The sequence below is a fragment of the Malaya genurostris genome, chromosome 3 (assembly GCF_030247185.1).
Source record: "Malaya genurostris strain Urasoe2022 chromosome 3, Malgen_1.1, whole genome shotgun sequence".
NCBI lineage: Eukaryota > Metazoa > Arthropoda > Insecta > Diptera > Culicidae > Malaya > Malaya genurostris.
In genome coordinates, this window is record NC_080572.1 from 278,927,313 (window position 1) to 278,954,881 (window position 27,569).

A 27,569-nucleotide genomic window follows, 5' to 3' on the forward strand; every position below is an offset into this window, starting at 1 on the left:
TGGTTCGATGTAATAACGTGTAATTTATTTAATATATTTTGAGGATAAAATACTGAAGTCGTTTCTTTGTTCATTGTTTGAAAACATAATACTTTAGGAAAAAATAATTGCTGAACTTCTATTTAGGTTTGGTATAAACCTGGGTTGGCAATTCAATGGCTTACAAGCACGTTCAAACTCCGATCTGGTAGGATTTTTAGTGTCAGTAGGATCGTAATTACCTAGCCATGCAATGGTTCTGTATGCTAGGAATCGGCTGCGAAGTCTGTTGAAACAGAAAGTCAAATTCCACAAAAGGAATGTAATACTAAAACTTTTGCCCTCGGCATCTTAGAGCTTAAGCAGTGTGCCTTCAACATTATATTATCAAATAAAAGATACCAAAGCTTTGCTTTTGTTACAACATAATGTTTGTAATAAATTTTAAAGTAGCTTCCAAATTTTAATCAAGTTTTGTTCATTGGTCTTTTAAGAACAGCACCTAAGCCCTAAGAAAATCGTCTCTCGCATTCGCTCGATCAAATGGTGTAAACAGTATTGATGGAGAGAGTTAAATGAAAATGAAAGGTATTAATAATTTTTTCAAAGTTTTTCAAAGGAGGGCGAAACTAACATTGACAATAAATTGAGAAAATCAATTTTTGATGAGTCGATGAATTGTTGGGTTATCTTTGAAAGGTATGTACATTTTTCCGCTTTCCATCTAAAGGGTGACTTTTTTTAAGAAGTATAGTATCTGATTTTAAAACAAACACTATAAATGTGAGAAAAATAATTGAATTTTTATTGGAATCGATAGAACGATCAATACGATTTAATGATTTTGCCCACTTGGGTTCGATTCCCAACCCCGCACATAGGGTCAGAAATCTTTTCTGGCCCGAAGAGGTGAATGACAACAATGTTAAAACCTCTATTATCGAAAAAAAAAGATGATTTTATGCAAAGGTTGGCCGCGGCGTAGCTTAAGATGCGCTAACATAGGTCCAATTTTGGCACACTCTCTCCAACATATCGGCCGGTATTTCATGAATACTGCCAATTGCCATTGGCTCATAGTCAGAGATGCCAGATATTATCATAGGAAATCTGTATTACTCTCTATAAAAAATCCGTATTTCTCTGTATTCACTAACAAAATTTAATTTCAACAATAAAATGATGTTAAAAAATTATGGCTATAGAATGCTAGATTCAATGAGACCAAGACTTTGCTTCTCGTCACTGCAATCAAATACTAATAGATTGCTCATACGAAAAAGAGTTTATTTAGCTTCTTGAGAGATTCGTAATAAATTTAGGAAATCTGTATATCATCTGTATTCTGTATGCGTATGTAAAAATCTGTGTAATACAGATAAATCTGTATAAATGGCATCTCTGCTCATAGTCCACACAAAACAGTGACTTTTTTTGGGATGCATTGGTAACTCTTGCAGTGCTTCTGGCTGGTGTCCACTCCATATGCGGGAATTTTGCTTGTTGACGGCTCCATTCAACCGGAAATGAGCTTCGTCGCTGAACACAATTTTTCGAAACTTCCTCCAATTTGATCAGCGCCCATTCATAATTATATTATAGACCAAACGACGATTCATGACAAGTTTGTAAATGACACAAGACACGATTCACGCGTGATCTTTCAAAAACAATGATACCAGCAAAAAAAAAACGTTTCGTTTATATAAACTGAATAAATCAACATAAAAAGCGTTTCACTCTTTTTCGATTTGTTTACTTCAATGCCTCCTGTTGGAATAATGAAGCTACGCCCGTGTATTTTCGTGAAATTGGCTGATTTCCATCTAAAATGACAACAAGAAAATAGTTTTGTCCTGCCTTTCTATCAGTTGAAATATTCGCCCAGTTTGTTCGCATGGAACAAGAGGGCGAAACTTACGAAAACAAATGGAATGACATACATATCAAAATTGCTTTTAGATGCCGAGTAATTATTTTAACGATTTTGATTTGTAAACCATTACTTTCACCGCACGATCTGTACAATTTATTCAATTCGCAGTAATCTATCAACAAATTACCGGATTTCGGTCAATTCTATAATATATTACCGAATATTTACAATCTTTTTGCTGATAAGGTTGGTATAATTAGGAATATCATTATCTTTTCTCAGTTTAGTAAAAAAAAATTAAATTTTCAGTGAATCAATTGACAATATTGAAGGATTTCAGTAACCATTACTGAAAATGCCATTAAAAACCATATCTGCCAAATTGAACTATTTTTCCAGAGTGAAAAAAAATTGTTTTATAGTTTTAAAGCTGCAAGTAAACACAACGGTCGGCCATCATCTCGACAAACATTAAAACAACTGAAATTCTCGGTATTTTTCATTTGACAAATAATTTGCTTTTACGGAAATTTTCGGTTTCGAGAAAACTATAAATTACCGAGATCTTCGTTGTTTTTGGAAACAAATTACCGAAATTATCGGTGTTCAAGCATGTGAGCTAATGCCGAGAATTTGAGCAATTAATTAAAATGATCTTTATCAAACATTGAACAAATTTGTTCTTAATATCACAAAACATATCGCTATATTCGGATTCGATGTCATTGATTTTTTAATTTCAACATTATGTTGGCTGTTAAGCTAATAGGCTAGGAAATGTAAATAAGAAAAAATATGTCCCATAAAGAAAATATTGCCGAACATATAGGTCGTAGAATGGATGCACTTCCATGTAATTTACAGTAGAGAACACAATTCAATTTTCGCAGAAAATCAGATTCCGGCTGCAATGAAAGTAATGGCTCAATAAAACATTGAATATTTAAATAAATATATCATACCGGAGTCCAATCAAGTTCATGCAGTAGATTAGCGTTGCGAGGGTCTTTATCCCGTATGAGTGCTCTGGGGATTTCTTGTCATGAATAATCGTCAAACATTGAACAAATTTGTTCTTAATATCACGAAACATATCGCTATATTCGGATTCAATTCTTATTTGCAACTAATTCCACACATGCACTTATTTACATAACTCAGTTTTGCACTGAAGAAAAATGGCTACTTTGATGAATCACCGAGTTTCGGTTGTCTAAAAGTTGTTTACCGAGATTTCGGTAAGTTGATATTATCATTTTGTTGATTTCGGCAAAACGACCAATTACTGGTAAACACGACAATTTACACAACCGAATATCAGTATAACATTTTGAATTTCCTAGAAATCAGAAATAATAAACCGAGAATTTTGGAAAATGTTATCTTAGTCGAAATTTAAGTAAAATATCACTTTGCCGTTCGTTTTCAGCATCTTTTTTCGCCGAGATCAAAATTAAGTTTTATGTGTATATTTCTTTTTCAGCTCGCAACTAGAAATGGCTGGTGATAACTCAATTTACTGAACCAGCGACTGCGATCAATGATATGAATTGTATATGGCATACTAGTTCTATTCATTATTGAACAGTAAGTAACTAATCATAAATAAATAAACTTGTTAGACGGAAATATTTTGGGAGATGTTTTTTTTTCGAATATATGTGCTCCCATAATATTACGGGTTATCAGTAAAATTTACCGAGAAATAGTCATACTTTACAGTTTACGACGGTAATATACAGGGTCCGGCCCTCGAAGTGTAACCAATTAAAAAGGCCATAAATTCAGTTTGGAAAATTACTTTTACTTAATTCAAAGTACAAAATGTGTAAAAATAATACAAAATTCAGAATCAATTCACTTTTGCTCGATATGACCACCTTTTGCCTTGACTTGATGACTTGAGAGAGCGAAGGAGTTGCTTCGTTTGGCCGAATGTGACTTGCAGGTATTTTGGCCCACTCGCGGACAATAACTTTTTTCAGCGCCTCGAGACTGGTGTATCTTTTAGTTCGGACTTTGCTCTCCAAAATGGCCCAAAGAGAATAATCCATTAGATTCGCATCTGGTGAATTCCAGAGCCATTGTGTGGACGTGATGAAGTTCGGAACGTTGTTTTTCAGCCATTCTTGGTTCACTCGAGCTTTGTGAGACGGTGCCGAGTCCTGCTAAAACGTCCATGGTCTGCCACCGAAATGTTTGTCTGCCCACGGCTTCAAAGCAACCTCCAGAATACTTTCCCGATAATATGTCGCATTTACCTTGACGCCAGGCTCGATGAAAACGATTGGAGAGCGCCCATCTGCGGTTACAGCGGCCCAAACCATTATCTGTTGCGGGTGCTGCCTCCTGGTGGCCAATCGATGACTCAAATTCTCGTATGAACGGTCGGTCAAGTAAACCCTATCGTTTTGAGAGTTTACGAATTGCTCAATTGGAAAAATTTTCTCGTCAGAAAATACAATGTTCGGAAATTGACCGCTTTCGGCCAAACGAAGCAACTCCTTCGCTCTCTCAAGTCATCAAGTCAAGGCAAAAGGTGGTCATATCGAGCAAAAGTGAATTGATTCTGAATTTTGTATTATTTTTACACATTTTGTAGTTTGAATTAAGTAAAAGTAAGTTTCCAAACTGAATTTATGGCCTTTTTAATTGGTTACACTTCGAGTGCCGGACCCTGTATTTACAGATTATTGGTAAATTTTACCGAACGTCGGTAGTAAATGATGAACCATCCTGTATTATTATAACAGGAAGATGTTCAGAGCGATTCTACCGAGCAAATGAAACTTTCACTGAACTAATTACCGAATGTTCAACTGTTTGAAAGTCAGTCAAATTTTACCGACATCCGTAAAAATGATTTGGCGTGGAGTTCTTTGTATTACTAAGATTGAGATTTAAAGTACATTGAAAATTTCTAGGCAACATTGTTGGATTTTGAACCATTGATTCGTACACTGAGGAAAAAAATATTTCAAGAATCATAATAATTGCTTATGAAATTCAACCAAAGGAAAATAAAATGGATATCATACGATCGCGCTATGAGAACATAAGTTTTCAATAGGACATGATTTGTGTAACGTATTGTTACGAATTCCATTGTGTCGACGTATGAATAATATATTGCTTTGATCGTGAATTTTGTGTTGTAGTCGAATGAAAAACAAAATGATTTATAGTGACCTCCAAGCTATTCTGTTAAGAATTTCAATATAAATATTCGCATATTTTTTTCAATATATCATCCTGTATTTCATAAAAGCAACGTATGAAAGATGTATGGATTATTTTATGTACCTTTTATTGTGGTCGTATGAATATGAACATTTTGTAAAATGATTTCCACTTGGTTCTGTCATGAACTTATATAGATGATTTTGTATTCCTCCTATTCTGTATTTCGATTGAATCGAAATATTTCGTTTAGATGTAAAATTTTGCATTTTTCATATTGATCGAGTTCGAGTTTTCTATGCAAAATACATTGTTTTACATGCGATCGAAATATTCAGATTTGATTGAAATACAAAATAGGGGTGAATACATAATCATCTATATAAAAGTTCAGAATAGAATGATCGTGAACAACAATGAGGTTGTATATGATTCATTTCGCAAGACAACATAAATTCTTCTTTGTTGAAAGTCATTTGTTATATTTGCATGATTCTGGCAAAAATATGACATTTACTTACTTCAATTTTAGTATGAAAATTAATTAATATTAGTACACGTATAATATATAAGTATTTCAATTAAATTAGTTAATTAGGCTAAAGTTTTTCTTAGGTCTATAATAATAATTATTGTTGATGTTAATAATGAAAAATGGTGAACTATCAATTAAATCAATACCCACAATGATCATATTACATGTTCGCTGAGTTGCTGTTTTTGATAAAAAATGATCATCGTAATCGCCAGTAATCCATTTTCTAGCTACTATAAGAACTTTTCCGTTACGCTCTATAAATTCTTCGATTTCTAGCAGTTGGTTTTCTGAATCTACCCTGTGAGTTACAAACTGACCTGTTTTGAATAAAGTGCCTTTATAAGTGCAAGACGAAGCAAAATTAACCATTTCATTCCTTTCAAATGAATATGTTCTATCAAGATTTTCTAGATACGGCCTCGTGTTAAATTTATAGGACTTGAAATTTGATTCTAAACTGCATTTTAAAAATGACTCGTGATATAAATCGTAAGAAAATTGTAAACATGACTTCAAACATAGTGTGTATCCTATATTAACCCTAGAAGTAATTATGTGAGAATATTCTTTGAACCCTTGATGCTTTGACTCATTTCGGAAACACATCATATCAGCAATAGGTCCACTATCTACAATGACTTTTGGGTAGTGCACTAAAAAATGATGTTTCGGTTTCAAGTGATCATTGAAGAGCTGTAGATACAAGCAATGATGAATTTCTATTAATTCTCTTAGTTCGTCTATGTCGTTGCTAGTAAATGCCCTAGAAAGTATTTTATCAGTCATTTTGATTAAGGTTTTGCAATATTCCCAAACTTTATTATCAAAAGGGATGAAATGTCCCACGATGAATGGAAAATTATGGCAAAAAGCTCGCATTTCGTTAGCTGTCATTCGCATTGTAATAGTTTTTGACTTGGTATTTTTATTGTAAGTTTCACTAAAGTCTGCTATACGTGATAATGTAGGATCTTTTGATGATTGTGCCACGAAATGCTTGCGCAAGTTCAGATCGGATACCGTAAAATATTTTTTATCGTAAATGAAATAATTTAACGAACACGTTATGCCATATTTACAGACACCTCCACTAAATAAATCATGCATTGCATCTACGCTCGTATTGGTGATTACGTGAAAAGAAGGTAAATCGTTAAATTCTGATCGCCCTCTTATTCCTGTTTCGGAATGCTTATTGGTTTCAATATCTTCGTTATAGTTATTAATCGTCCTCAAGCTATTATCACATTGTTTACAATCTTTTTGCATTTCATTCTTAGGTTTACGACAAAATCTACAATAATATGTTGCGTTGAAACTGCTAGACAGAGAGAGTAGCGAATGTACACCTAAATTATCTCCTTGGAACAAGCAGAGGATGAACCTAACATTAACTTCGACATCTTGCAATTTGATGATCATTCCATCTTCTTCTAGTTTCTTGAAAGGATTTATTATTTCTTTTATTAACTTTTGAATCCCGATGTTCTGTATAGCCATTTTTCGTACGAGACCAGCAACGAATATGTTACACAACTTTGATGTACATTCTTCTGGTAACACTGGAAATGAGTAATATATCCCGCAAATAGAGTCTACTTTATTGTGAGGTCCTTGTGCATCATTGATTTCATACTCATCCGCGTATATCCAAAGAGGGATAAGATAACTTTTGTCTTGTCTACTGGAATATTTTTCTTTGATCTCTTTCCATACCCTACCATTAATGTAATGACATATTTTCGATGATTGTTCCAAAGCTTTTATACGTTCAATGGTCCTGTATAGTATATCCTTGGATTCGAAAAACTTTTTGATTTGAAAATGGATGGGGTTTAAAACTAGATACGGCTTACGGCTTTCTTTCTCTGGATCAGCTAGGCTTCTGCAGTTATCGTTGCATAACTCAATTACTGTAGGAGGTTCGAAAATACCTCGACTATTCAAGATTTAAAAAAATTTATAATCACTGTTTATTGACTGAAATGATGACTTCATTAAATTCAAGCAAGTTTCCAAATAAAAGTCTGTTTCAGGTTTGTTAGATTTTATATCCAAGGTTTCAATGCAGCCAGCGAACTTTGTACATATATTTTGTACTGCATTTTGTATATCACGAACATCTTGCCTAGAGAAATTTGGTCTCTTGTGTAAATTAAGAGTGAATTCTAGAAATAATGCTTTAAAATCATCAACATTTAAACTTAAACTATTGCTATTATTTTTGCTACCATCTACTACCTCGACATCCTCAGAAGAGGAACAGTATTCTATTGAATTCTCTAAGTTTGGTCTATTGGTTCTATACGGTTGTTCTTTATACAACGATTTTGGATCTTCGATTGATAAAAATTTATGTAATTTAAAATGACGCTTGAATGAGTATGTCTTTTTGAATAGCTGAGGGCAGTTAGGAAACGGACAACGATATTCAAAGTTAGATGGTGGTCGATGCTCATCGATATGTGCTAAGAAAGCATCCATGGTTGAAAACTCCACCGAGCAGTTCATAACGCAACATTTGACGTACATGATTCGATAAATTTGATCAATTTTTTAACTGAAACGTAGTTGATGGTTTTATCAGTATTGTAAATGAATTTTAGCACAAACTCCCAGATCAGTTTGGATACCTTTGAAGTAGGCAAACCAAGCACCAAAGCAATTTTCACGAAAACGTCTAATCCTCTAACTACGTTCGGTAGCACATAATGGTTATCTCCAAATACAATAACGCATTCTCCAACAGCAAATAGATTTTCTCCCAAGATAAATAATTTTAGAACGCCAGTTTCATTCTGCAATACGCTGTTTGTCTTCTTTAAATTCTCAAAGACTTCTTCCTTTGATTTGACGATGCAAAAAGTGTCACTTTGCGCTGTTGCTATGGTAGGCTTGAAACCATTGGCAGCTTTTACTGGAATCAATACTGCGCTCAGTCCTCTTAGGGCTGCGAGTAAACGAGTGTCTGAAATATATGTAAAAAATCATTAAAATTGAAATAAAATATACAATATATCAGATTTTTTAAATGTAATCGTTTATAAATATTCATACTCACCCAAAGAATTTTCAGTGTTGGTTATTATAGGCAATAGTTCTTTAACTGAGAGATCTTTTCCATTTTTAGCGACGTACTCGGCGATTGGGTCCAACAAAAGGGCCCACTTTTTCTGTTTTTCTGACGGATTTCCAAAACCTAGCAACTGATAATCGATGTCTAGCTGCTCGGAATAGTAGATTAGTTTCTTTTGGACAATTTATACAATTAAAACTCACCAGTTGATAGCCGAACTCATCTTGAATTTGTGGATATTTATCCAAGAGCTTAGTGAATTTTCTTTTGTCCCTAAGCATAACTTTCCTGTCCGGAAAGGTAATTTCCCAGTGAGACATTACACTCGCCCATGGCTGTCGGTTTAGTTGCAACCATGCAATTGCATTAATAATTTCCGAACTGAGTGTCTCCGGAACAACAGAGGACGATGATTGACGACTCTCTTCAATTTTCAATTTTTTCCGGTCACTTTGTCTAATATAGTTAATTCGGCTGTAAAGCTTTCCGCCAGGGTTTCCTTTCTTCGGGATATAATATGTATCCTAGGCAAACGTAAAATGATTCTATAATAGCTTGAAAAAAGTGATACTACCACTCTGACTACCTTTTGCTCCTTTTTAAACAGCTTCACGATAGCCGATGCGTACTCCGAAAGCTGTTCGCTTGTTGTCTTTCGCTTTTTGGAAAGATGGTATTTGGCCACAACGTCTGTGACAAATTTTTGGCCTTCTGAAGACAACTCTAATTCATCTGCTGCTCGGAGAAGTGTCACCCCAAAGATGGATTGATTAAGTTGACTTTTTAATACATCCGGCGAAAGTAACTCAACGTCTTCGGCTGTTCCTGTAGTCACAGCAAAATCACCGTGACAATCAAGCTCCGTTTCATGCACTTTCAGTTCGCTCTTGCGATCATTACGGTTAAAGTCGCCCGTATCAATTTCGTAAAATGATGAATTGTATTCGTATTGCTGATCACTTGCACTTTTTACTTTTTTATCCTCCTCCTCCTGGGAAATATGCTCTTTCTCCAGTAATATTACGTTTGATAGATCCTGTGAAATGATTCTTTTAACAATACCTATACAAGAAAACTTGTTAAACTTACATTTCTTTTGCGCCATTCCGATATCCACGTCCATATTACATCGAATTTCCAACTGACCTCGGCACGAGAAAGCGCTCGTTCAATTTGTTCTCGTGGCCAAGTTATCAACGCAACGGTATCTACACCACACTCTATTAATATATATGATTGAGATAGTATTTGTCAATTCTGGAATATTAAAATCAAATTACCTGCAAAAACAGACAACGCATCTGCAGGAACTTCAAGATCCGCAAGTAACTCCGTTTCACATGCCATTTTTGATTTTAAATAACGAACGTATGTTTTTTTTCACGCAAGGATTGCTTATGAAGTTCATTAGCGCGTCGTATGAAATTCATTTTAAATCGTAAGCATTTCGTAAACAAGTAAACTGTGGTAGTGGCATACAACAAAATCGTTCATACGAAACGCATTAAGAATATCATCGGTTTATTGATTATATTTTTTACAGGTGTGTAATAAAAAATTTATTTCTAAGTCACATGCATTTCACAAACAAGTTTTTCGAAATCATACGTGCCACAGACAGTAAATTTTACACTATGTCTCATTATAATTGTTGCAAGAACGTCGTATGAAATTCAAATCACAGATTTCTGATAGTTATATGTATCGTATGAAACAGATTTGAGCTCATAAAAAAACTGTTCATACGACACAAGTTATGAGCTTCGTACGTTCAGTTTTCTCAGTGTAGGCAAGAGAAACTCGATTTGTTAGCTTTCACGCTTAGAAAAAGTTACTCAAAGTTTGAGTACTAGTTACTCATTTTCAAATGATACATGGAAACGTCAAAAATTGAGTAGTTATCATCAATGATTTTGAGTAACTCCTACTCTAAATTTGAGTTTAACGCAATAACTCGTTTTTTTGTTACTATTCGCAAGATCAGTCTAACAGTTGTAATAACCATTTGTAGCAACAGGTTGTATATTTTGTTAGTGAGATCGCGTATTTCGAGGGTGAGTCGCTCAACACAAACGGTGTTGTGTCTGCAAAAATCGGAATGATAAACTCCGTGTTGTGCTTTAGAATGAAATCGAATATGCTCAAATGTCATTTATGAGGAATAAGTGTATGATTGGTGCCTGAGCATAACTGACATGTATGTTAATTTGCGATTGACACACTACTCCAAGCAACCACCACTTGATATAGTATTGAGTTCAATTACTTAATATTTTAATACAATACACTCAGAAAATGAGCAATTTTTTGCAAATTTGGTATATGTGAAATAAAATCTACTCAAAATTTGAGTGATAGTTACTCTATTTTTGGTACATGTACAAATAAAGTATTACTCAGTAAATGAGTAGATTTTACCCAAATATCGTTTCCAGTGGAAGAACTCAAATTTGAGTAACTTCGGAGTTACTCTAAATTAGAGTTGTTCCACTTTTTCTGTAGATGAGTGAGATCTTACTCATTTTTGAGTTACTATTTTTAAGCGTGTTTGTAAGATTCTTTGACAAACAGCTGTTATGACCTTCTTTGACAAACAGCTGTTATGGTCCCATACGGAATCCGCCATCCCGTTCTGGAAGAACAAGGTGATGAGTGTTAAAAATTATCAAATAATCGATAATTTGAGAAATATCGAAATTTCCCAATCTGATCTTAAAACTCTGTAGAAATTCTTGTAAGATTGTAGGATGATGGATGTTAACCAATATCATCAATATTGGTATCAATATTATTCCGATTTGTTTGGTCTGGTTAGTCGGTGACCAACCTCATTTGGGGCTGTCCATAAAAGACGTCACGCTTTTTTTGGCGATTTTTGACTCCCCATCCCCCCTTTGTCACAAATTGTCACAGAAGCAAAGACCCCCCACTCCCCCTATGTCACATGTCACGAATTCAAAATAAAAATAATTCATCTCAATATGTATGACAAACCATACAAATATGAGGGAAAAATCGATTTATTACATGCTGTGATTAGATTAAAAAATATCCCTAAATATACAAAATCATCGGAATTATTTCGTTAATATCAAATATATAAATAAACAAAAGTATTTGGTTGGAATTGATGAAACATTTAAATCATCTGTTTTATTCCTCCTAGGGGTACACAGATATATTATTGTTTTAGGTAAAGAATAATATTTCCTTAGTGTAGCATACAGGGCTGAGAAAATAAAGACCAAAACCTCATCAAAACGAAATCACTGACGGAGAATCTTTTCATTATCAGTTGATCAGTGAAATTTAAATCACATCGATCAATATCGGTACTGATCTTCCGCAGACCCTGTCAGCTTGGAGCGACATCAATCTTCAGTTCAGCAACGCCATCCCCCGGCATCACATTCAACATATCATGTCAATTGTATGGGTGTGCAGCCCTGCTATTTTGGCGCGCACGAATTTGACATTTCTCTCCCCTACTTCTATGTATGAGATTCGATGCGAACTCACCTGAGGGCGACATGCTCGCAAAAAAGGATGTTGCCAATGATTTGTTCGAGAAATGTGAGAGCTGGATATCTTGTTAATATGATGTCTTTGTCTTCCGTCACACAATGGGTAGTGATTTTGAGCTAAAATGATTCTTGATTTATGTAAGTTCAATCATTGACTGAAATCGTTGATCACCCACCCTTTTTCAAATGGAGTACAATTGAATAAACTGCATCAGAATCAGACAAGAGAAATTCTTATGATATACTATTAACAATGCTAAAAAATCAAATTACTGAAAAAATTGTCAGTGCATAACTTAAGTTAAACCGTTTGAAGGCATCTTTTTCTTTTTTACTCATATTAGGCAAAATTTATTAATTTCGCTAATTTACTCGCTCCTCCGTGCATTTTTGCTGATCACAACCGAAATGATTTCCTGCATCACTCATTTCCGAATTTACAAGAAGAAGCTTTTACATCAACAAATACACGTTTTCCTATAGAATGTAAACGTTTATTGTGGAGATTTTTTCAGGAAATAGGGCAAAGCAGTAATATAATTAGGTATTTCAAAAATGCGCTCATTGAAAATATTGGACGTCACATTCCAAAAGCCTCCACCCCTCCCCCCTGTCACAAAAGGTCACGTTTTATGAAACACCCCCCTCCCCCTTGCGGCGTGACGTCTTTTATGGACAGCCCCTTTACTTAAAAATTCCTAAATGAGTAACAGTTATATTTTCGGCGGTTTAATTTTTAGGTTATGCTACTCGGAGAGTAAACTTAAAATTCGAACACATTCCCTCCAACGAACCGACCAACACACACAAGGTCGTAACAAGAAATCAAGTCAAAATAAATAACTTGTTCGCAGACAAGATAATTCTTTATTGGTATGGTAGAGAACGTAATAAAAAAAAAAGTCTTGTACTGGTGAAATGTTTTATTCGGAAGAGAACGAAATTCCACCAAAAGAAAGGACGAGAAAAAATGGTACGTGCCGTGCATTTCCTCATTTAATTTAACACAGGTAGTTAGAGGAGAAACGTGCTCAGCAAAGTGTCCCATTTTTACCTTTTATCATCATCACGTGCGTACGGATCTCTCTATTTCCGTTCCGCTGCGAATATGAAGAAACGGAAGCAAAGCGGGTTTTCGAGGCCAGCATTGCAATCTCATGACGTTTATTTTGTGATAACGTTCACTTTATTTTTGCATTTCGCTATTTTAAACTGTTTTTGCGTTTTTCGCTTGTAGGGATCTTGCTTTTCTGTTTTCATTTATAAAGTATGCACAGTTGTCGGATTGCGATAATGCTATATACAATCAATTTCGGTAGTTGTGTGTTAAATTTTGACCAATTTATAAATTGTGTTCATTGTAGGCGAAACAATTCAGGATCATCTCAATGGCGCCACTAGCTTCGGCATTCTTGACCATTGGCTGCAGTTCCCTTAGTTTGACGTTTGCTTCGATCAATTTGATTGACTTTTCCGGCAATATTCGGTTCAGTACCCGGTCCCAGTTATGGCGTACCGTATCGAACAAAGGCAACAGCTCGTGGCTCATGGCCACCAAGTCGTCTTTAGTTGCCAGTCGGAGACAGTGGGACAGCGACAGACAGAGCTGTTCCTGAAGATTATCCCGGTGTTTATACTCATTATAATCGATGAGGTTGTCTGACTGTTCCAATGCTTTCAACAGTGAGCACCAGATCTCAATGAAATAACCAGCATAGTGTGTCCGTCTGTCGACTACCGCAAGAGCAGCCGCTGAATTGATTCTTACTTTAAAATTGCTTGAATTGATGACTATTGTGCAAAGGGCGGGAAAAACTTGCTTCTGCCATTCTATTCGGGAACCTTCGCTGAATATAAACGGATTTTGCATCATCTTCCCGATCGCATAGCAGGAGTTCCATTTGACCTTTGCATTGTACGGATGAAGAGTGTTCTGGACTAGCTTGTCGATCGATTTCTGACACAGTTCAATCCACACTGGTTGAACGAAATGGTCCAGCTTCAGTGTGTGTAACACGTTGCCGATAGTTCGAACAGCGTTGCATCGAACTTTGTCGTTATCACTGGCGGCACTAATAGCTGTCCCACAAATCTGCTGCAACAAGCTGTCGCTGAGACGTTCCTTATTCGGATCAGCACTGTTAATCACCAACGCTTCGGTGATGTTTCCCAACGACCAGCTTGCTTTCACCCGGGCGGTCACATTGGGATCTTTCATAATGCGAAAGATAGCCTCGACTGTGTTCTCGATATAGCAGAAATCATCCTTCAGCGAGGGAAACATAATGTAAACGGAAAGGGCTCTAACGGCCGCCGAGCTCACGTTACTATCCTCGTCGAAGGTGCACCCCGTCAACAAAGACACCAAAGCAAGTTGTCGGTCACGCTGTTGATGAAGGGGAAACTTGTACTTCGAAAAAATCTATTACGTCCTTTTTTCGAAACTTACCGGAAGCTTTTCGTACACGTGCACACCCATGTTTCCGAACGCATCGCAACAGATGGCGCGCATCGACGGACTTTGCTGGATGTCCTGGATCTGTTCGGTTACAACCGGTATCATCGTTGTCCAAAATTGCACCGAAGCGGTTAGCTCCTCTTGATTTGTTGAAACTGTGAAAATGAAATGGTTTTGTTATTTATTTGTTTGTTAAAAAAGTTCTACCTATTCACCTCTTAACAATAACGACGTGTTAATGGCATGTCCTAGCAAATCAAGTACCCGACCTGCGTACATACGTATTTCGGGAACGCCATCCCGGAATGATTTCACCAAAGCAGACGATACCAGCGGTAGGTGATCGGACAGAAGCGAATAGTGTGAAGTCATAGCCGATATAATTTGCAAGCACTCCATCCGGACGGGCATCACTGCGGATGGAATGGCCAGTTTTTGTTCACTGACGGAAACACCCAGGTTCTCGAGAGCAATCTGCAACAACCAGGACATTTTGGTCCTCGCCACAGAACTGCCATCCGGTTTTACCGCTTCGCTTTCACTGCAATTCGCATCGTCTTCATCAGACGGTACGAATTCTTCCTCTTCTGCATCATACTGAACATTTGCCGCCTCCGCAGTGTTTTTTATCCGAACCGCACTGACGGTGTTGGCGACGTCCGTTTTTGGTATGCACACCAGCAGGGAAATTTCCGGTGTTATTTCGGTGGTCGAGATTAGAAAGCCCATCACCATCAAGGCACCAACTTTGATGGTGGGATCTTTGTGGCGGGTCAAAATCCGAACAAAACGAACAAACTTCGTTACGATTCCTTTTCGCAAACGGTGAAAAGGGGTCGCCTGAATAAATACGGTTAAACATTTGAGAATTTGAGTTAGGACAGAGTAATCACTCTCGTTGGCTAGTGTTTGCGTGATCATTTCATACATTTCAATAATCATATTTCCCAGAGCAATCGAAAACGGAGTAAAAGAAGCCGGTGCCTTTCCACTGCTTTCAGCCTGAATTAGGAAAGGTTTCGATTTGTACAGCAAGGAGGTGGTCGTCTGAACTGCTGCTATTCTGCACTTGGTAGATGGATCTTTGAGAACACAGTTAAGCAAAGAAACTGTGGCCGCAGTACGATTTTCGTCCGGGAACAGTGCGTGCCAATAGCCGAACATAATTTTCTTCTCCACCGTTTGACTAATGCTGCTGATCAGATTCAGTGCAGAAAGACGCAGTTTTGCAAGTTTGTGACGTTCCATCTGGGCTCGTGAAGTTTCACTTTCCGAAAAATCAGAATCGCTTGTTCGATAAGCATTGGTTGAATTACTTACAGGGACAGGTACTGTAACAAAAAATCAAATTATAATTTACAACCCGCTCCCACAATTGCTTTTGCTAACTAACATTCAAGCACTAAACTTTGTTCCGAGTAGGGCTGCCGATTGAATCCATCCCATGTGGTTCCTGCTTTCGCTGTTGATCTTCTTCCGTCTGCTTTTCCTCCTTTCGACTTCGATGGTATATTAGTTTTCCTTGCTTTCGGAACTTTTCCGCCCTTAATCGGAATGTGCTGTGGCTCGGGGACACCTTGTTGCGAAACCATTATCCGTTGAGGCGGCAATTGTTTGACACCGGGAATTCCGTACATCATGTAGGCTTTGGCTACACCAAGCAGTTGTCCTAAATGTTCCGTCAACCATTCGTCATGCCGAATGGAAACCAACCGCAGGCAGTTGAGGACGGAAACCATCAAACTGTAGAACGACGGTTCGGGCAGTATGTCGCTTTTGAGGCGAAAGGCAATTGATAGTACGGAATCGCCGATCAAGGGAATATATTTTTCAAATTCTACCGTGTCCTTGGAAGCTTCCAGTAATGCCTCTAAGCACAGAACAGTGGCAAAATAAATTTCCCCAGGCGAACAACTATCGTATTCATTTTCCGTCTTCACTCTTCTGTAGTTTGGATCCGCCAGCAGATTCGTCAATACGCCATTACTTGACAGCAGATATTCGCCAAAAGCTACAATATGTTCGGAACAGTAGCTTACCAGGATCTGCAAGGTTTTCAGAACATCGCAAACCACTTGATAGAAAGATCGTTCTAAACACTTGAACAACCAATCAATTTGAGCAAAGGCAACATTCGCCGGAACAACAATGCCCTGTCTATTGACCAGGGTTTTAATCAAACAGCATGCCTTAATTATTAACGTTTCTTCATTGGAAGGGATATTTACGAAAGATTCCACAAGACGTATTGGGGCCTGGAAAAGTTTAAACCACGATCAACATTTGGAACACCTGCGATCAGTGTCAACCATAACTAACCCGAGTATCGCTTATTTGCTGACTTTTGTAATCCAGACCGTTCAGCTCGTTCAGTAGTATGTTGAGCTCATTTCGATAGTCGTTAAAATGACCACCACAGTTTATAAAAAGAAATTTTGTAGATAAACTTAGGAAATTCGTTTCCAACTCCATCGTTGTTATTGTTTTGCTATGTTTGGAACATCTGATTTTGACAGAAACACGACCATCTGAAAAATTCAGTGGACTAATTCAATTTACCGCGTAGTGTTAGGTCAACTATACATCCCGCTTGGAAGAAATGGAACATCATCGATAGCAAGTCAAAACAGGTCATCATGGATGATAACGTGGAACGATTATTTGGAAACGCGATTCTCACTGAAACTGATCTTACATGGCAAAAAATACTCGATGATATTTAAGGAAAAAGTTTGCACATTGAATAAATCTGATATGAATCTCGAACAAAAGATTTTTTGAAAATGCCTTCTCATAGCCATTGTATCTAATATACATGATGAATAAAAACGCCGATGAATAAAAACTGTATCTTTCTGAAAATGTTCAGTGTGCGTAGGGAGGTTGAAATTAAATACGCTGATTAACGGTGATATATTAGAAATTTATTCAGCACTACCGTGGTGGAGGATAGAGATGGTCGGGTATAGAAATTTATATACCCGAACCCGTCGGGTACGGGTACGGGTCGGGTTTCGGGTAAAATATCCGAGACCCGACCATCTCTAGTGGAGGAGTGATATCATCAATGAAAGTAGCAAGTGCTCTCGAATAAATCGGAACCATTTCTTTACGTCCACATTTCGAGGATAAATTATTGTTCCGTTCCATTTTCTCTTATTGTTTAGAAAACGATAAATCAACGTTTCGGGTAATCTTATTGACTATTTCCCTTATGGGCAGACCCTGCCAGCTTGGAGCGAAATCAATCTTCCATTCAGCAACGCCATCGCACGGCATCATATTCAACATATCATGTCAATTGTATGCTGCTGTTTTGGCGCGCGCTAATTTGACATTTCTCTTCCCTACTTCTATGTACGAGATTCGATGCGCACTCGCCTGAGGGCACCAGGCTCGCAAAAAAGGATGTTGCCAATGATTTGTTCGGGAAATGTGAGAGCTGGATATCTTGTTAATATAATGTCTTTGTTTATGGTCAGGCCCGATTTTACAATATACCGAATAGGCTGTTAAGTAACGTTACCATACAAAAATGGCTATTTTCTCGAACAATTTTTAGCGAAAACGATAAAGAAATGGTTTGTTTATAATCCATTTCAGCATTACTCTCGCTCAGTGAAATATCCCCCACAGTTTCAACAAATACAAATAATAATACCCCTAAGTCCCATACATTCGGAGCGCTAATGTTTGGTTCACAGAATGATCAATTTAGCCTAGCATGTTTTACTTTTTCGTCATGACAGCTTAGAAAAGTTGAAAAAGAAAATCTCTGGCAACACTACGACATCGAAGCATGCTAGTAATTATCATGAAAACAATGCGTCGCTATCGAATAGCGGATGAAAACATTTATGAATGAAATGACTTATATTTCAAAACGAAAACTTCGGTGATTTGAGGTATTTTATTTATTCCATTACCAAGTTTCATATTGTTTTTTTATGGAAGAACCATATTCATAACTGACGCCAGTGTGATATTCTTCTGGACCACAAGTGATCGACAAATATCCAACAAGTTGTTGTAGCATATCTGGAATTGTGTATTTATTGACGTTTTAATATGTTAAATAATAAACGATTGAATCAGAGATCAGAGTGCGCTCGCATTCCTCGGTAATATCAATGTTGAAACACTTGCTCTGTTGAACTGCCGTTGTTGTAGTCATATGCGAGGGAACGGCTACCTTTTTTAGTAGCTTCCTCGAACGTCCTCAAATATTGTGCATCATTCTTTCGAATCACACATAGATCAATGTTAGAACCGGATCCTAAATCGTTGAAAACTCCGGCAGTAATTGCCTCACGAACCAACTTTTTGCTCTCCTCTTCATCCATATCTGGTTTCCAGCGAGACTCGAACACGAACATAGCTGCAAGTCTGCCCGATCCCATTGTAGCATAAGGCAGCTTATCTGTCGATCCGTGAGGATAAATACAATAAATATACGATCCCGTATGATCTACACCCCCTAAAACCAAAGCAGCGCTAATATAACCTTGATAGCGAAACAAAAACTGTTTCAACATCGTATTAGCAATAACTATCGGGACTGTTCATCCAGTATTTAACCGGTGTAATTCTAAATTTGACGATATCATATGAGTGGTTATTTCCGTGTCAGCAGCTATTCCGGCACCACAGTAGTTCATGTTTTTAGTCAAGTAGTGAATATTTTCGCAGTTTTCATCCTCCACGATTGGTCTCTCAGTAGCACGAGTTTTAATAGCTTTCGGCGGAACAAATCGTTGGTGCATTGTTGAGCATTTCTATAAAACATTAAGGTTGGAAATTCAAGTCTTGCGTTTCCTCTGACGACACTAACCTGCGACAGTTTTCAAAACTGAATCCGGGTGCTTCCAGATGTCGATAGTCATATCGGTTCTTAGTCAAACAATGGTAATCACAAAAAGCAGCTTCAATTACATTCAAATTCTTTCGGATTTTCCACGATCTCGAAAAATTGAACATCTTTGTTTATGAGCATAATAAACAGTCACTATGGTGAATCATTTTCCAGTCATCAGAGTTGCCAGTTTTATATAAAATTCAATAAGGTACACCGTCACTCTGACAGTGTATCATGACAGTGTACCGCACGATGCAAAATGTGTCCTTGAAAATTTGTCGGAGTACTCCGTATTATAATTTGTATTTGGTTTCAATACCTCAGTATATGTTTACACGTTTGAATACACTCTGATTTACAATTACCACTAAAACCATTTGCAGTTTTGCAGTAAAATACTGTTCAAAATTATTTGAGCGTGCTGTTTTATTGACAGTGTCAAAAGAGATAGAAAAAACATAAATGCTTTGCTTGCTCTCGTTTCATTCATTTAATGTTGATTTCAAGTCTATCGATGAATGTAAATCTAATGGATTTGGTTGTATTCTAGAGAAGACCGGTCACTTTATACAATTGAGCTATAGCTGTATTTGAATTAGTCATGCATTTTTCTTCATAATATATTCCACATTTGTACCACTTTACAGAAATTACAATTTTTAGATGTTTATTATACTGGTTTGTGACAAGTGAAAAATTATCCCCGTGTATGATGCAAATATAGGACAAAATGATATATTTTATATATATTCGGCAAACTGATAATTATTGAACCTAACGTGAAGCTGTAATCCAAGATTCTGAATTTGTTCAGACTATCCATAAATTCAATGTACACGTGGGTGTAATATTTAAATTAAACAATGTGTATGATGGGCTATAATGTATTACTGCTATATTTGGTAGGAAAAAATAGATGTTATGTTTTACAGAAGATAGAGCAACTCTAAATGTAGATTAGAATAATCCAGTTGGGCTGTCGCAAAATAAAGCCATATTATATATTTTAAATGAAGCCATGTAAAATATGTATTTTGTTACTACAGCCTATTACAGAATAACCATACACTATATTGCCACAACAAATCAGTCATCTGTGTGATGTGTCCACCCTCTTGAGTACATTTTGTTCTTCTCACCTCTTTATTAAGTGTACATGTTTTCGAGTGTAAAATGAGTATGCTGCGAACGAAGATAGCGAATTAAAAAAGAATTCACATTCTGGTGAATTCCCTGAAGTAGAATCCGTAGATTTGGTTTCAAGTGTAACTATACATGTATATTTGAATTTACCAGTTTGAAGCTCTAATCCATAAAGACAGGAATCCAAAAATGAGTGATCGGTGACGAATAGATGAACATTTATCAATAAATTTTGAAGTTTGATTTTAACATCAGACGAAAGATAATACATTTTCATTTTAGTTAATGCTATGAATGACCCTTAGTGAGCATCGAATCATTCAAAATCTTACTTTTAAGTGAATGGTGTAAGATTTATTGGCCGTTATCAGAAAAAAAGTGCTCGATTTTATGATTCTCCGTAGGTATCTGTTGAAATAATGCGAAATCTGAAAATTTCCGGAGAGATAAGGAAAAATCCGTAGATTTTAAAAGGCTCATCCGTCGATCCGTAGAAAACACTGAGATCCGTAGATCTACGGATAAATCCGTAGGGTTGACATCGCTGTCTCAAACTTGAACAGACGTGCTTATAAATTTTGGATAATTGAGAAAACATTACACATTGGCGACGAGGAAAAAAAAGTTTTATTAGTGACTTCGGATGTGTGATAATATTGTGTATAAAATTGGTTGGCTGAGTAGAAAGTTGGTCGCGACTGAGTATAAAATTGACTATCAAAGGCGACGGGTGCGATAATTTGTCAACGTCAAAAGAAAGCTACCTTCACGGACGCCATCCGGCATCACAGGCGCTATCGTAAACTCGAGTCCGGTATCCATTGCAGAAAAGGAATTACAGCGGAGTTGAGTTGAGTTTCCGGAACCAACATAAAAAGTTGCACGACGTCATCGCGGGTATATAAGCGACGCTCACAGACGCCATTGCAACTCGGTGATTCGGTATTAAAGGGTAAGAAAGAAAAAAATGACGCCATTACCCAAAATTAAATCCACGTTGGAAGAGTCCAAGACGTTTAAGTCAAGGTGACCAGAGATCTATTTTTCGGATTTGGATTATTTTTTGACAAACAGTTTCCGAAGGGAAATTTGGCAAGAAATCAATATAATTTATTGCTTCTTGTTACAAAAAATACTAATTTGTTACTACTGCGCTTCTTCTGGCAGTTTGGTGAAATTTCTTTTGTTTCAGATTTCAAATTTTTTGTTTCCAGGAATTTTTATTTTATTTGACAAAATTTTAAGTGTTTTCTCTTTGTTCTAGTTTGGAAGAATAATGGATTATATCAACCAATTACAGAAAGTGACATAAAGAATATTTGTTGCAGAAAGGCTGGAAATACAACGGTCGATAATTCGGCAAAGGCCAGAATCAAACAGAAACAACGACTCTGACAACTATGGAAAGCACAACAAAGGTGTACCGTGCACAATTTAGTTGCTGGTGCCAAAATGATTTGCCTCCAACATTAAATGTTTAGACCAGAACAGACGCTCTAATTGATAACCCACGAAATAGTACGCGAGCTGGAAAGAACGACGAACCGTTCAGGGGAATTTCTTGAGGTTCGGGCAAAGGCTTGAAGTCGAAAACAAGACGCGATAACGGAAAACTTACCGAACGTCTATTCACGGCAAAGGCTTCGATATCGAATAAGACATCTAGGTTGTTAATATTATAGTTTCAAATTATCTCTTATCGAGATTATTTAAATTGTTATTTATATATTGAAACCAATAATACTATTGTAATTTATGAATTATACAATCATTTCATCTAATTGTAATTAACTTTAAAATGGCGGAGAGTGATGTGTCCACCCTCTTGAGTACATTTTGTACTTCCCACCTTTTTATTGAGTGTACATGTTTTCGAGTGTAAAATGAGTATGCTGCGAACAAAGATAGCGAAAAAAAAGAGTTCACTTTCTTGAACAGACGTGCTTATAAATTTCGAATAATTGAGAAAACATTACACTGTGTACAATATTTTGTAGTTAAAAAGCCGTGTTTATCGTTGAATTGAACACATAACCTAACAAATGAGGTCACCACAACGAAAAGGATTTTTATAAAATTTGAACTATACCAGTTGCCATTTCTAGTTATGCGGCTCTTCAAAGTGAATCTATTATAAAAATTATGTTATCTACTATAAAATGAGCTAAAAAACGCGAAATGAACATTAATAACATATTGCCCTAGTTTTTTCCTCGGTGTATCGATAAAAATAACGGCCAATAAGCCACCTGTCAACTTCCACTTTCGAAAGAAATTGCAGGCGAGCTATGAAAAATAGAGTATTAAATTTAACACCAGACGAAAGAGAAAACTTTTTTATGCCGTTTACTATTATGACTTACTCTCAGCGAGTGTCGAGTCATTCGAAAGTACTCTTCAAAGTGAATGTTGATGGATGATTTATTGGCCGTTAAATAGAAACGCGTGATACATTCTTTGTCCAGTCATAAATAAAATACATCTAGATTCCCCAGTCTAATAGTAATGTACACACTTATTTTTTTTAGCTGAGTCTCGGCAAAAAAATGCCGAGATTCGCACAGCCGAATAATCAGCAATCATCTCGGCAAAAATAAAATAACTGAGCGTCTCGGCACCCTCAAATTTGACAAACGTCAAATATTGCCGAAATCGCCAGCATAAGATTTACTGTTTGCTCAGTGAAACGTTCGCTGAATATTCGGCAATCCAATAAAACGAAAAAATGAAATAACAAATTACCGAATCATCAGTAGTTAAAAAATTAGTCAATTAATATTGTTTGTAATTTCTAAACATTATAAACACACCATTCAGGATCAAAAATTCATTTTATTAACACTTAAAGGAGGCTTACAAATTTGTTGCCAGTAGTGCTTAAAGCCTCTACCTTAAAACATGTAGCATAATAAAAAGCGGCGTTTCCGGATGCGGCCACCTTGAGTCGAGCTGGAAATATGAAAATAAAAATAAATATACAAAAATTTTCAATATTTAATTATGCATATACGGTATTGTTAAAAAATTAACCTACCTTGATCTATTGAATTTGTCCATGCATTGGGTTATTTTTTCGCATATCCCCCAAAGTTTTGTCTCGAGGACTCTTTGAGACCCGTGTTGGGTGTTTTTCCCTTATAATGTGATCTGATAAAGTCGCTTTTTATAAAGCGAAACATGTCACTATATTTATTCAATATTTTTACTTGCAAGTGGTTCCACGCTTCTTCGAAGATTATCCATTTTTTTCACTAGAGAATTTCATCAGAAAATAATCGCGCAATGCGAAAATGTAACGCAGCAATAAACGACAGCTGTCGTGCTGAATCTCGGCAACAGCTAGCGCATATTCCGAAAACTCGGCAAACGTCTCTGCTGATGTCGGCATATCTGTTGTTTACTGATAAATTCAGCAAGCAATTATGCCAAATTTCGGCAAAGTGAAGCATTTTACCGAAATATCAGTGAATGCATTTAACGAAGTTCAGAAACATGCGAATTGATTACTGAGCAATCAGCAAATTTACGTGTTGCTGATCAGTTTCGGCATTTTATTATGCCGAGCTCAAGAAATGGTTTTAAGTGTGTAGTTGAGCAATCCATGAAAACCATTTCCTTTTGACCGGTTTGGAGTAAAAATTTTTAGACGTCTCACTTAGAATAATTTACACCACACTATTGTAAACAACTATGATCGATGATTTCTGGTTTTAAAAACAGGATCTAGAAACGGCAATGAAAAAGTATTCTTGCATTCCTAAATACGATTAGAATATTCCGATAATGAAAACTCACTGCGAAGAGTTGAGTGATAAACGTGGAAACCGCTTGATAATTAATAGAAGAGAAAGTAAACTAAGAGAAACTTTCATATGCTCAACTTGCTTATACGCCATAATGAAAAATCAAACGAGATTTATGAATTTGAGTAATCGCAACTGAAACCATGAGTAATGTCCAAAGAGCGTGTAGGTTTACTTGATTTATGGTTCAGTGTAGTTTCCTAAATGACATAACCGCTGTTCGGTAAGACAGATAGCACCATATTACTGTGAAATGCGGTGAATGTCAGTACCACACGTGTTATTTATGCCGTATTTACATCTCTTGCTGTTTCGTTACTCGTTGAAAGTGCTGAAAAATTAGATCAGGAATTTTACTGAATTTCACACACTTCAAGATTATCCAGATTTTCGTAAGTTATTTTGTTGCTGTATTAGGACCGTCATCGCAATGGATGCAGAAGATCCGAATATAATTCCTGGATTTTCAATCGAAAGTGCCGGTTTGGATTATGACGACGATGATTCGACCAAGAAGGGAAAGAAAAAGAAAGGCGGAGGATTTCAGGCCATGGGACTGAGCATGCCGATCATTAAGGCCATTTTCAAAATTGGTTATAAGATTCCCACACCTATTCAAAGAAAGACGATACCACTGATACTGGAAGGTCGCGATGTCGTTGCAATGGCGAAAACTGGTTCCGGAAAAACGGCTTGCTTTCTGATTCCGTTGTTTGAAAAGTTGAAGCAGCGGGAGATGAAAAACGGTGCCCGTGCATTGATATTAACACCTACCCGGGAGTTGGCCATACAGACGTTTAAATTTATAAAACAACTGGGAAAGTTTTTGGATTTGAAAACTATTCTCGTGCTGGGTGGAGACTCGATGGATTCACAGTTTGCTGCGATTCACACGCTACCGGATATCATTGTTGCCACTCCGGGACGCTTTCTGCATCTATGCGTGGAAATGAATTTGAAGTTGTCTTCGATAGAATATTGTGTGTTCGATGAAGCGGATCGCTTGTTCGAGATGGGTTTCGGAGAGCAGCTGACAGAGACGCTCAAGAGGCTCCCGGACGGAAGGCAGATGGTTCTGTTTAGTGCAACGCTACCAAAGCTTATGGTGGAATTTGCAAAGGCTGGGTTAAGTGATCCGACGTTGATTCGTTTGGATGTCGAGTCTAAAATTCCCGAAACGTTGGATTTGAAGTTTATCTACTGCCGACCGGATGAACGGTATGCTTCTCTGCTGGTGCTTCTGAGGGAAGTTATTCCAAAAAATACACAAATTGTTCTTTTCGCCGGTACGCAGCATCACGTGGAGTTAATATCGATGGTAAGATAAATCGTAATTCAAGTTTAGTGGATTTAAAATGCAGTTGATTTGTTTTGTAGATTTTAACAAAAGCTGGAATTGCAAACACGCACGTGTACTCTGGGCTGGATGCCTCTGCTCGAAAAATTAACACAGCCAAATTTACTATGAAAAAAGTTAATGTTTTGGTAGTGACTGATATTGCTGCTCGTGGCTTGGACATTCCCACGCTGGATTATGTAGTCAATGTGCACTTCCCTGGCAAACCGAAATTGTTCATTCATCGTGTTGGTCGTTGTGCGCGTGCTGGAAGAAGTGGAACCGCGTACAGTATATTTTCCAACGACGATATTGCACACTTGCTAGATTTGCACATGTTTCTGACTCGTCCGGTGCACGAAGATGACGCACGGAATATTGGACGAGCTCCCCCGGAGATGGTGGAAGCCGAACATCAGATCGTGTTGGAGTACGTGAAACATATCGATTTGGCCACTGCCTACCGGGTCAGTAACAATGCGTACAAACAGTACATCGCAACGCGACCGGCTGCTTCTGCTAGTTCCAACAAAAAAGCCAAGCATTTCAAAATAGGGCAGCTGAAAGTGTTGGAAGATTTTGAAAAATCACCGGAACAGGAGAACGAGCCTAAGAAAGGTTCCAAACAAAAAAAAAAACAAACGTTAGATAAAGAGATAAAGGTAATTATTCCAATTATGGATATGACTTTTTAAACTTATCGTTTATTTTAACAGAAACCAACCGTCGATCCGGAAGAATTTCGAAACAATTTCCTGTCTCAAATGAAAAACTTTCGTCCGCAAACAACGATATTCGAGTTGAATCCAAAATCCAACTCCAAACAGCTTCGGATAATGATCGAGAAGAGGGACAGAGATAACAACAAAATTGAGAAACATAAGCGTAAACTGGCTGAGCTAGAGGAAGAAGAGAAAACGAAGGCATCTGAAGAATCCGGAAAACAGAATACGTTGTCGAAAAAAAAGTTGAAAAAAAGTTTACAATCTGCAAAGGATGACGAGAACTACATCAGTCATCAGGCGAAGGATCACGTTGAGGAGGACGGCTATGCTGTGAACAGTTTTGCTAAGGAAGCAGGTTCAGCTGAATTTACGGTGATCGGTGACAATGCCGCGGATCAACGGCTTCATCAGCGACTGCAGAAGTGGGACCGTAAGAAGAAGAAGATGGTTAACGTAGAAAATCCAAAAGCCGGTAAAATACGCACGGAACATGGTGTTTGGATTGCAGCGTCATACAAAACCGGTCGATACGACCGCTGGAAGGAACGTACGAAAGTCGATGAACAGATGGCAGCCCGTCAGCAGCAAGATAGCGATGCAAGTGACGGAGAAGCATCAGTGCCGATGGCGAAACGCGACTATCCACACACTCACTGGGGCAGACACAATGCCAAGATGGACCTGAAAAAGGTACGGGATATGGATCTGAAGAGTGCGGATCAAATCGCTAAGCAACGATTGCAGAAGGAAGCGAAACTGGCAAAGGAGAAGGCTGCCCGTCTCAAAAATTTACAGCGTAGGAAAAAGGCTTTAGGTAAAAAGATGGCTAGGTCTAAAAAATAAAGTTTAATTATATTCGAAACATTTTTCAACATCTGTGAATAAGAATAAATGTATACTGTTGATATCTATTCTACAACTGTACGACCGCCGATAAGGCTTGAATGTGTTCATACCTTCGCCCATTCTTCCATTCCGTGATCACACAATCCCTCGTGAACTTTATTAGACCAGCTTATCCCGCACTATATCCTATATCTTGAATTCGATCAGTGTCTAGCAAGGAAAATTCTCGG

The 27,569-nt window shown here is 37.1% G+C and overlaps 4 protein-coding genes and 1 pseudogene across 4 annotated transcripts; 1 reads left to right on the forward strand and 4 right to left on the reverse strand.

The window, feature by feature from the left end:
- Nucleotides 1-7,870: 7,870 nt before the first annotated feature.
- LOC131436914 (uncharacterized) lies at nucleotides 7,871-9,127 on the reverse strand. Its single transcript, XM_058605894.1, has 3 exons — nucleotides 8,853-9,127; nucleotides 8,635-8,797; nucleotides 7,871-8,541 (listed from the first exon to the last, which is right to left on the reverse strand). Exons 1-3 carry the CDS (start codon nucleotides 8,967-8,969, stop codon nucleotides 8,081-8,083), a joined length of 741 nt encoding a protein of 246 aa, XP_058461877.1. The 5' UTR covers nucleotides 8,970-9,127; the 3' UTR covers nucleotides 7,871-8,080.
- A 245-nt stretch (nucleotides 9,128-9,372) lies between these two features.
- LOC131434347 (uncharacterized) lies at nucleotides 9,373-10,027 on the reverse strand. The gene is made up of 4 exons (XM_058601014.1): nucleotides 9,930-10,027; nucleotides 9,739-9,869; nucleotides 9,440-9,685; nucleotides 9,373-9,384 (listed from the first exon to the last, which is right to left on the reverse strand). Exons 1-4 carry the CDS (start codon nucleotides 9,994-9,996, stop codon nucleotides 9,373-9,375), a joined length of 456 nt encoding a protein of 151 aa, XP_058456997.1. The 5' UTR covers nucleotides 9,997-10,027.
- A 2,783-nt stretch (nucleotides 10,028-12,810) lies between these two features.
- On the reverse strand, nucleotides 12,811-17,128 carry LOC131437369 (HEAT repeat-containing protein 6). The gene is made up of 5 exons (XM_058606653.1): nucleotides 16,951-17,128; nucleotides 16,025-16,886; nucleotides 14,847-15,962; nucleotides 14,623-14,786; nucleotides 12,811-14,559 (listed from the first exon to the last, which is right to left on the reverse strand). The coding sequence occupies exons 1-5, from the start codon at nucleotides 17,101-17,103 to the stop codon at nucleotides 13,516-13,518; spliced, it is 3,339 nt and encodes a 1,112-aa protein (XP_058462636.1). The 5' UTR covers nucleotides 17,104-17,128; the 3' UTR covers nucleotides 12,811-13,515.
- A 1,527-nt stretch (nucleotides 17,129-18,655) lies between these two features.
- Nucleotides 18,656-19,602, reverse strand: LOC131436653 (proteasome subunit beta type-7-like; annotated as a pseudogene).
- A 5,099-nt stretch (nucleotides 19,603-24,701) lies between these two features.
- On the forward strand, nucleotides 24,702-27,404 carry LOC131437796 (ATP-dependent RNA helicase DDX54). The gene is made up of 3 exons (XM_058607378.1): nucleotides 24,702-25,750; nucleotides 25,810-26,430; nucleotides 26,485-27,404. The coding sequence occupies exons 1-3, from the start codon at nucleotides 24,863-24,865 to the stop codon at nucleotides 27,334-27,336; spliced, it is 2,361 nt and encodes a 786-aa protein (XP_058463361.1). The 5' UTR covers nucleotides 24,702-24,862; the 3' UTR covers nucleotides 27,337-27,404.
- Nucleotides 27,405-27,569: the final 165 nt, after the last annotated feature.

What these genes read in the sequence shown, in the direction of transcription:
- LOC131437796 (XM_058607378.1), top strand. Translation starts at nt 24,863, where the DNA reads ATGGATGCAGAAGATCCGAATATAATTCCTGGATTTTCAATCGAAAGT. An exon ending in ACGTGGAGTTAATATCGATG is followed by an intron (nt 25,751 to 25,809) that starts GTAAGATAAATC and finishes TTTGTTTTGTAG; the next exon opens with ATTTTAACAAAAGCTGGAAT. An exon ending in CGTTAGATAAAGAGATAAAG is followed by an intron (nt 26,431 to 26,484) that starts GTAATTATTCCA and finishes TTATTTTAACAG; the next exon opens with AAACCAACCGTCGATCCGGA.
- LOC131436914 (XM_058605894.1), bottom strand. Translation starts at nt 8,969, where the DNA reads ATGTCTCACTGGGAAATTACCTTTCCGGACAGGAAAGTTATGCTTAGG. An exon ending in ATGAGTTCGGCTATCAACTG is followed by an intron (nt 8,798 to 8,852) that starts GTGAGTTTTAAT and finishes TATTCCGAGCAG; the next exon opens with CTAGACATCGATTATCAGTT. An exon ending in CAACACTGAAAATTCTTTGG is followed by an intron (nt 8,542 to 8,634) that starts GTGAGTATGAAT and finishes CATATATTTCAG; the next exon opens with ACACTCGTTTACTCGCAGCC.
- LOC131434347 (XM_058601014.1), bottom strand. Translation starts at nt 9,996, where the DNA reads ATGGCATGTGAAACGGAGTTACTTGCGGATCTTGAAGTTCCTGCAGAT. An exon ending in TGCGTTGTCTGTTTTTGCAG is followed by an intron (nt 9,870 to 9,929) that starts GTAATTTGATTT and finishes ATATATTAATAG; the next exon opens with AGTGTGGTGTAGATACCGTT. An exon ending in CGGAATGGCGCAAAAGAAAT is followed by an intron (nt 9,686 to 9,738) that starts GTAAGTTTAACA and finishes ATCATTTCACAG; the next exon opens with GATCTATCAAACGTAATATT.
- LOC131437369 (XM_058606653.1), bottom strand. Translation starts at nt 17,103, where the DNA reads ATGGAGTTGGAAACGAATTTCCTAAGTTTATCTACAAAATTTCTTTTT. An exon ending in ACAAAGTTTAGTGCTTGAAT is followed by an intron (nt 15,963 to 16,024) that starts GTTAGTTAGCAA and finishes TTTTTGTTACAG; the next exon opens with TACCTGTCCCTGTAAGTAAT. An exon ending in ACGTGTACGAAAAGCTTCCG is followed by an intron (nt 14,560 to 14,622) that starts GTAAGTTTCGAA and finishes CTTCATCAACAG; the next exon opens with CGTGACCGACAACTTGCTTT.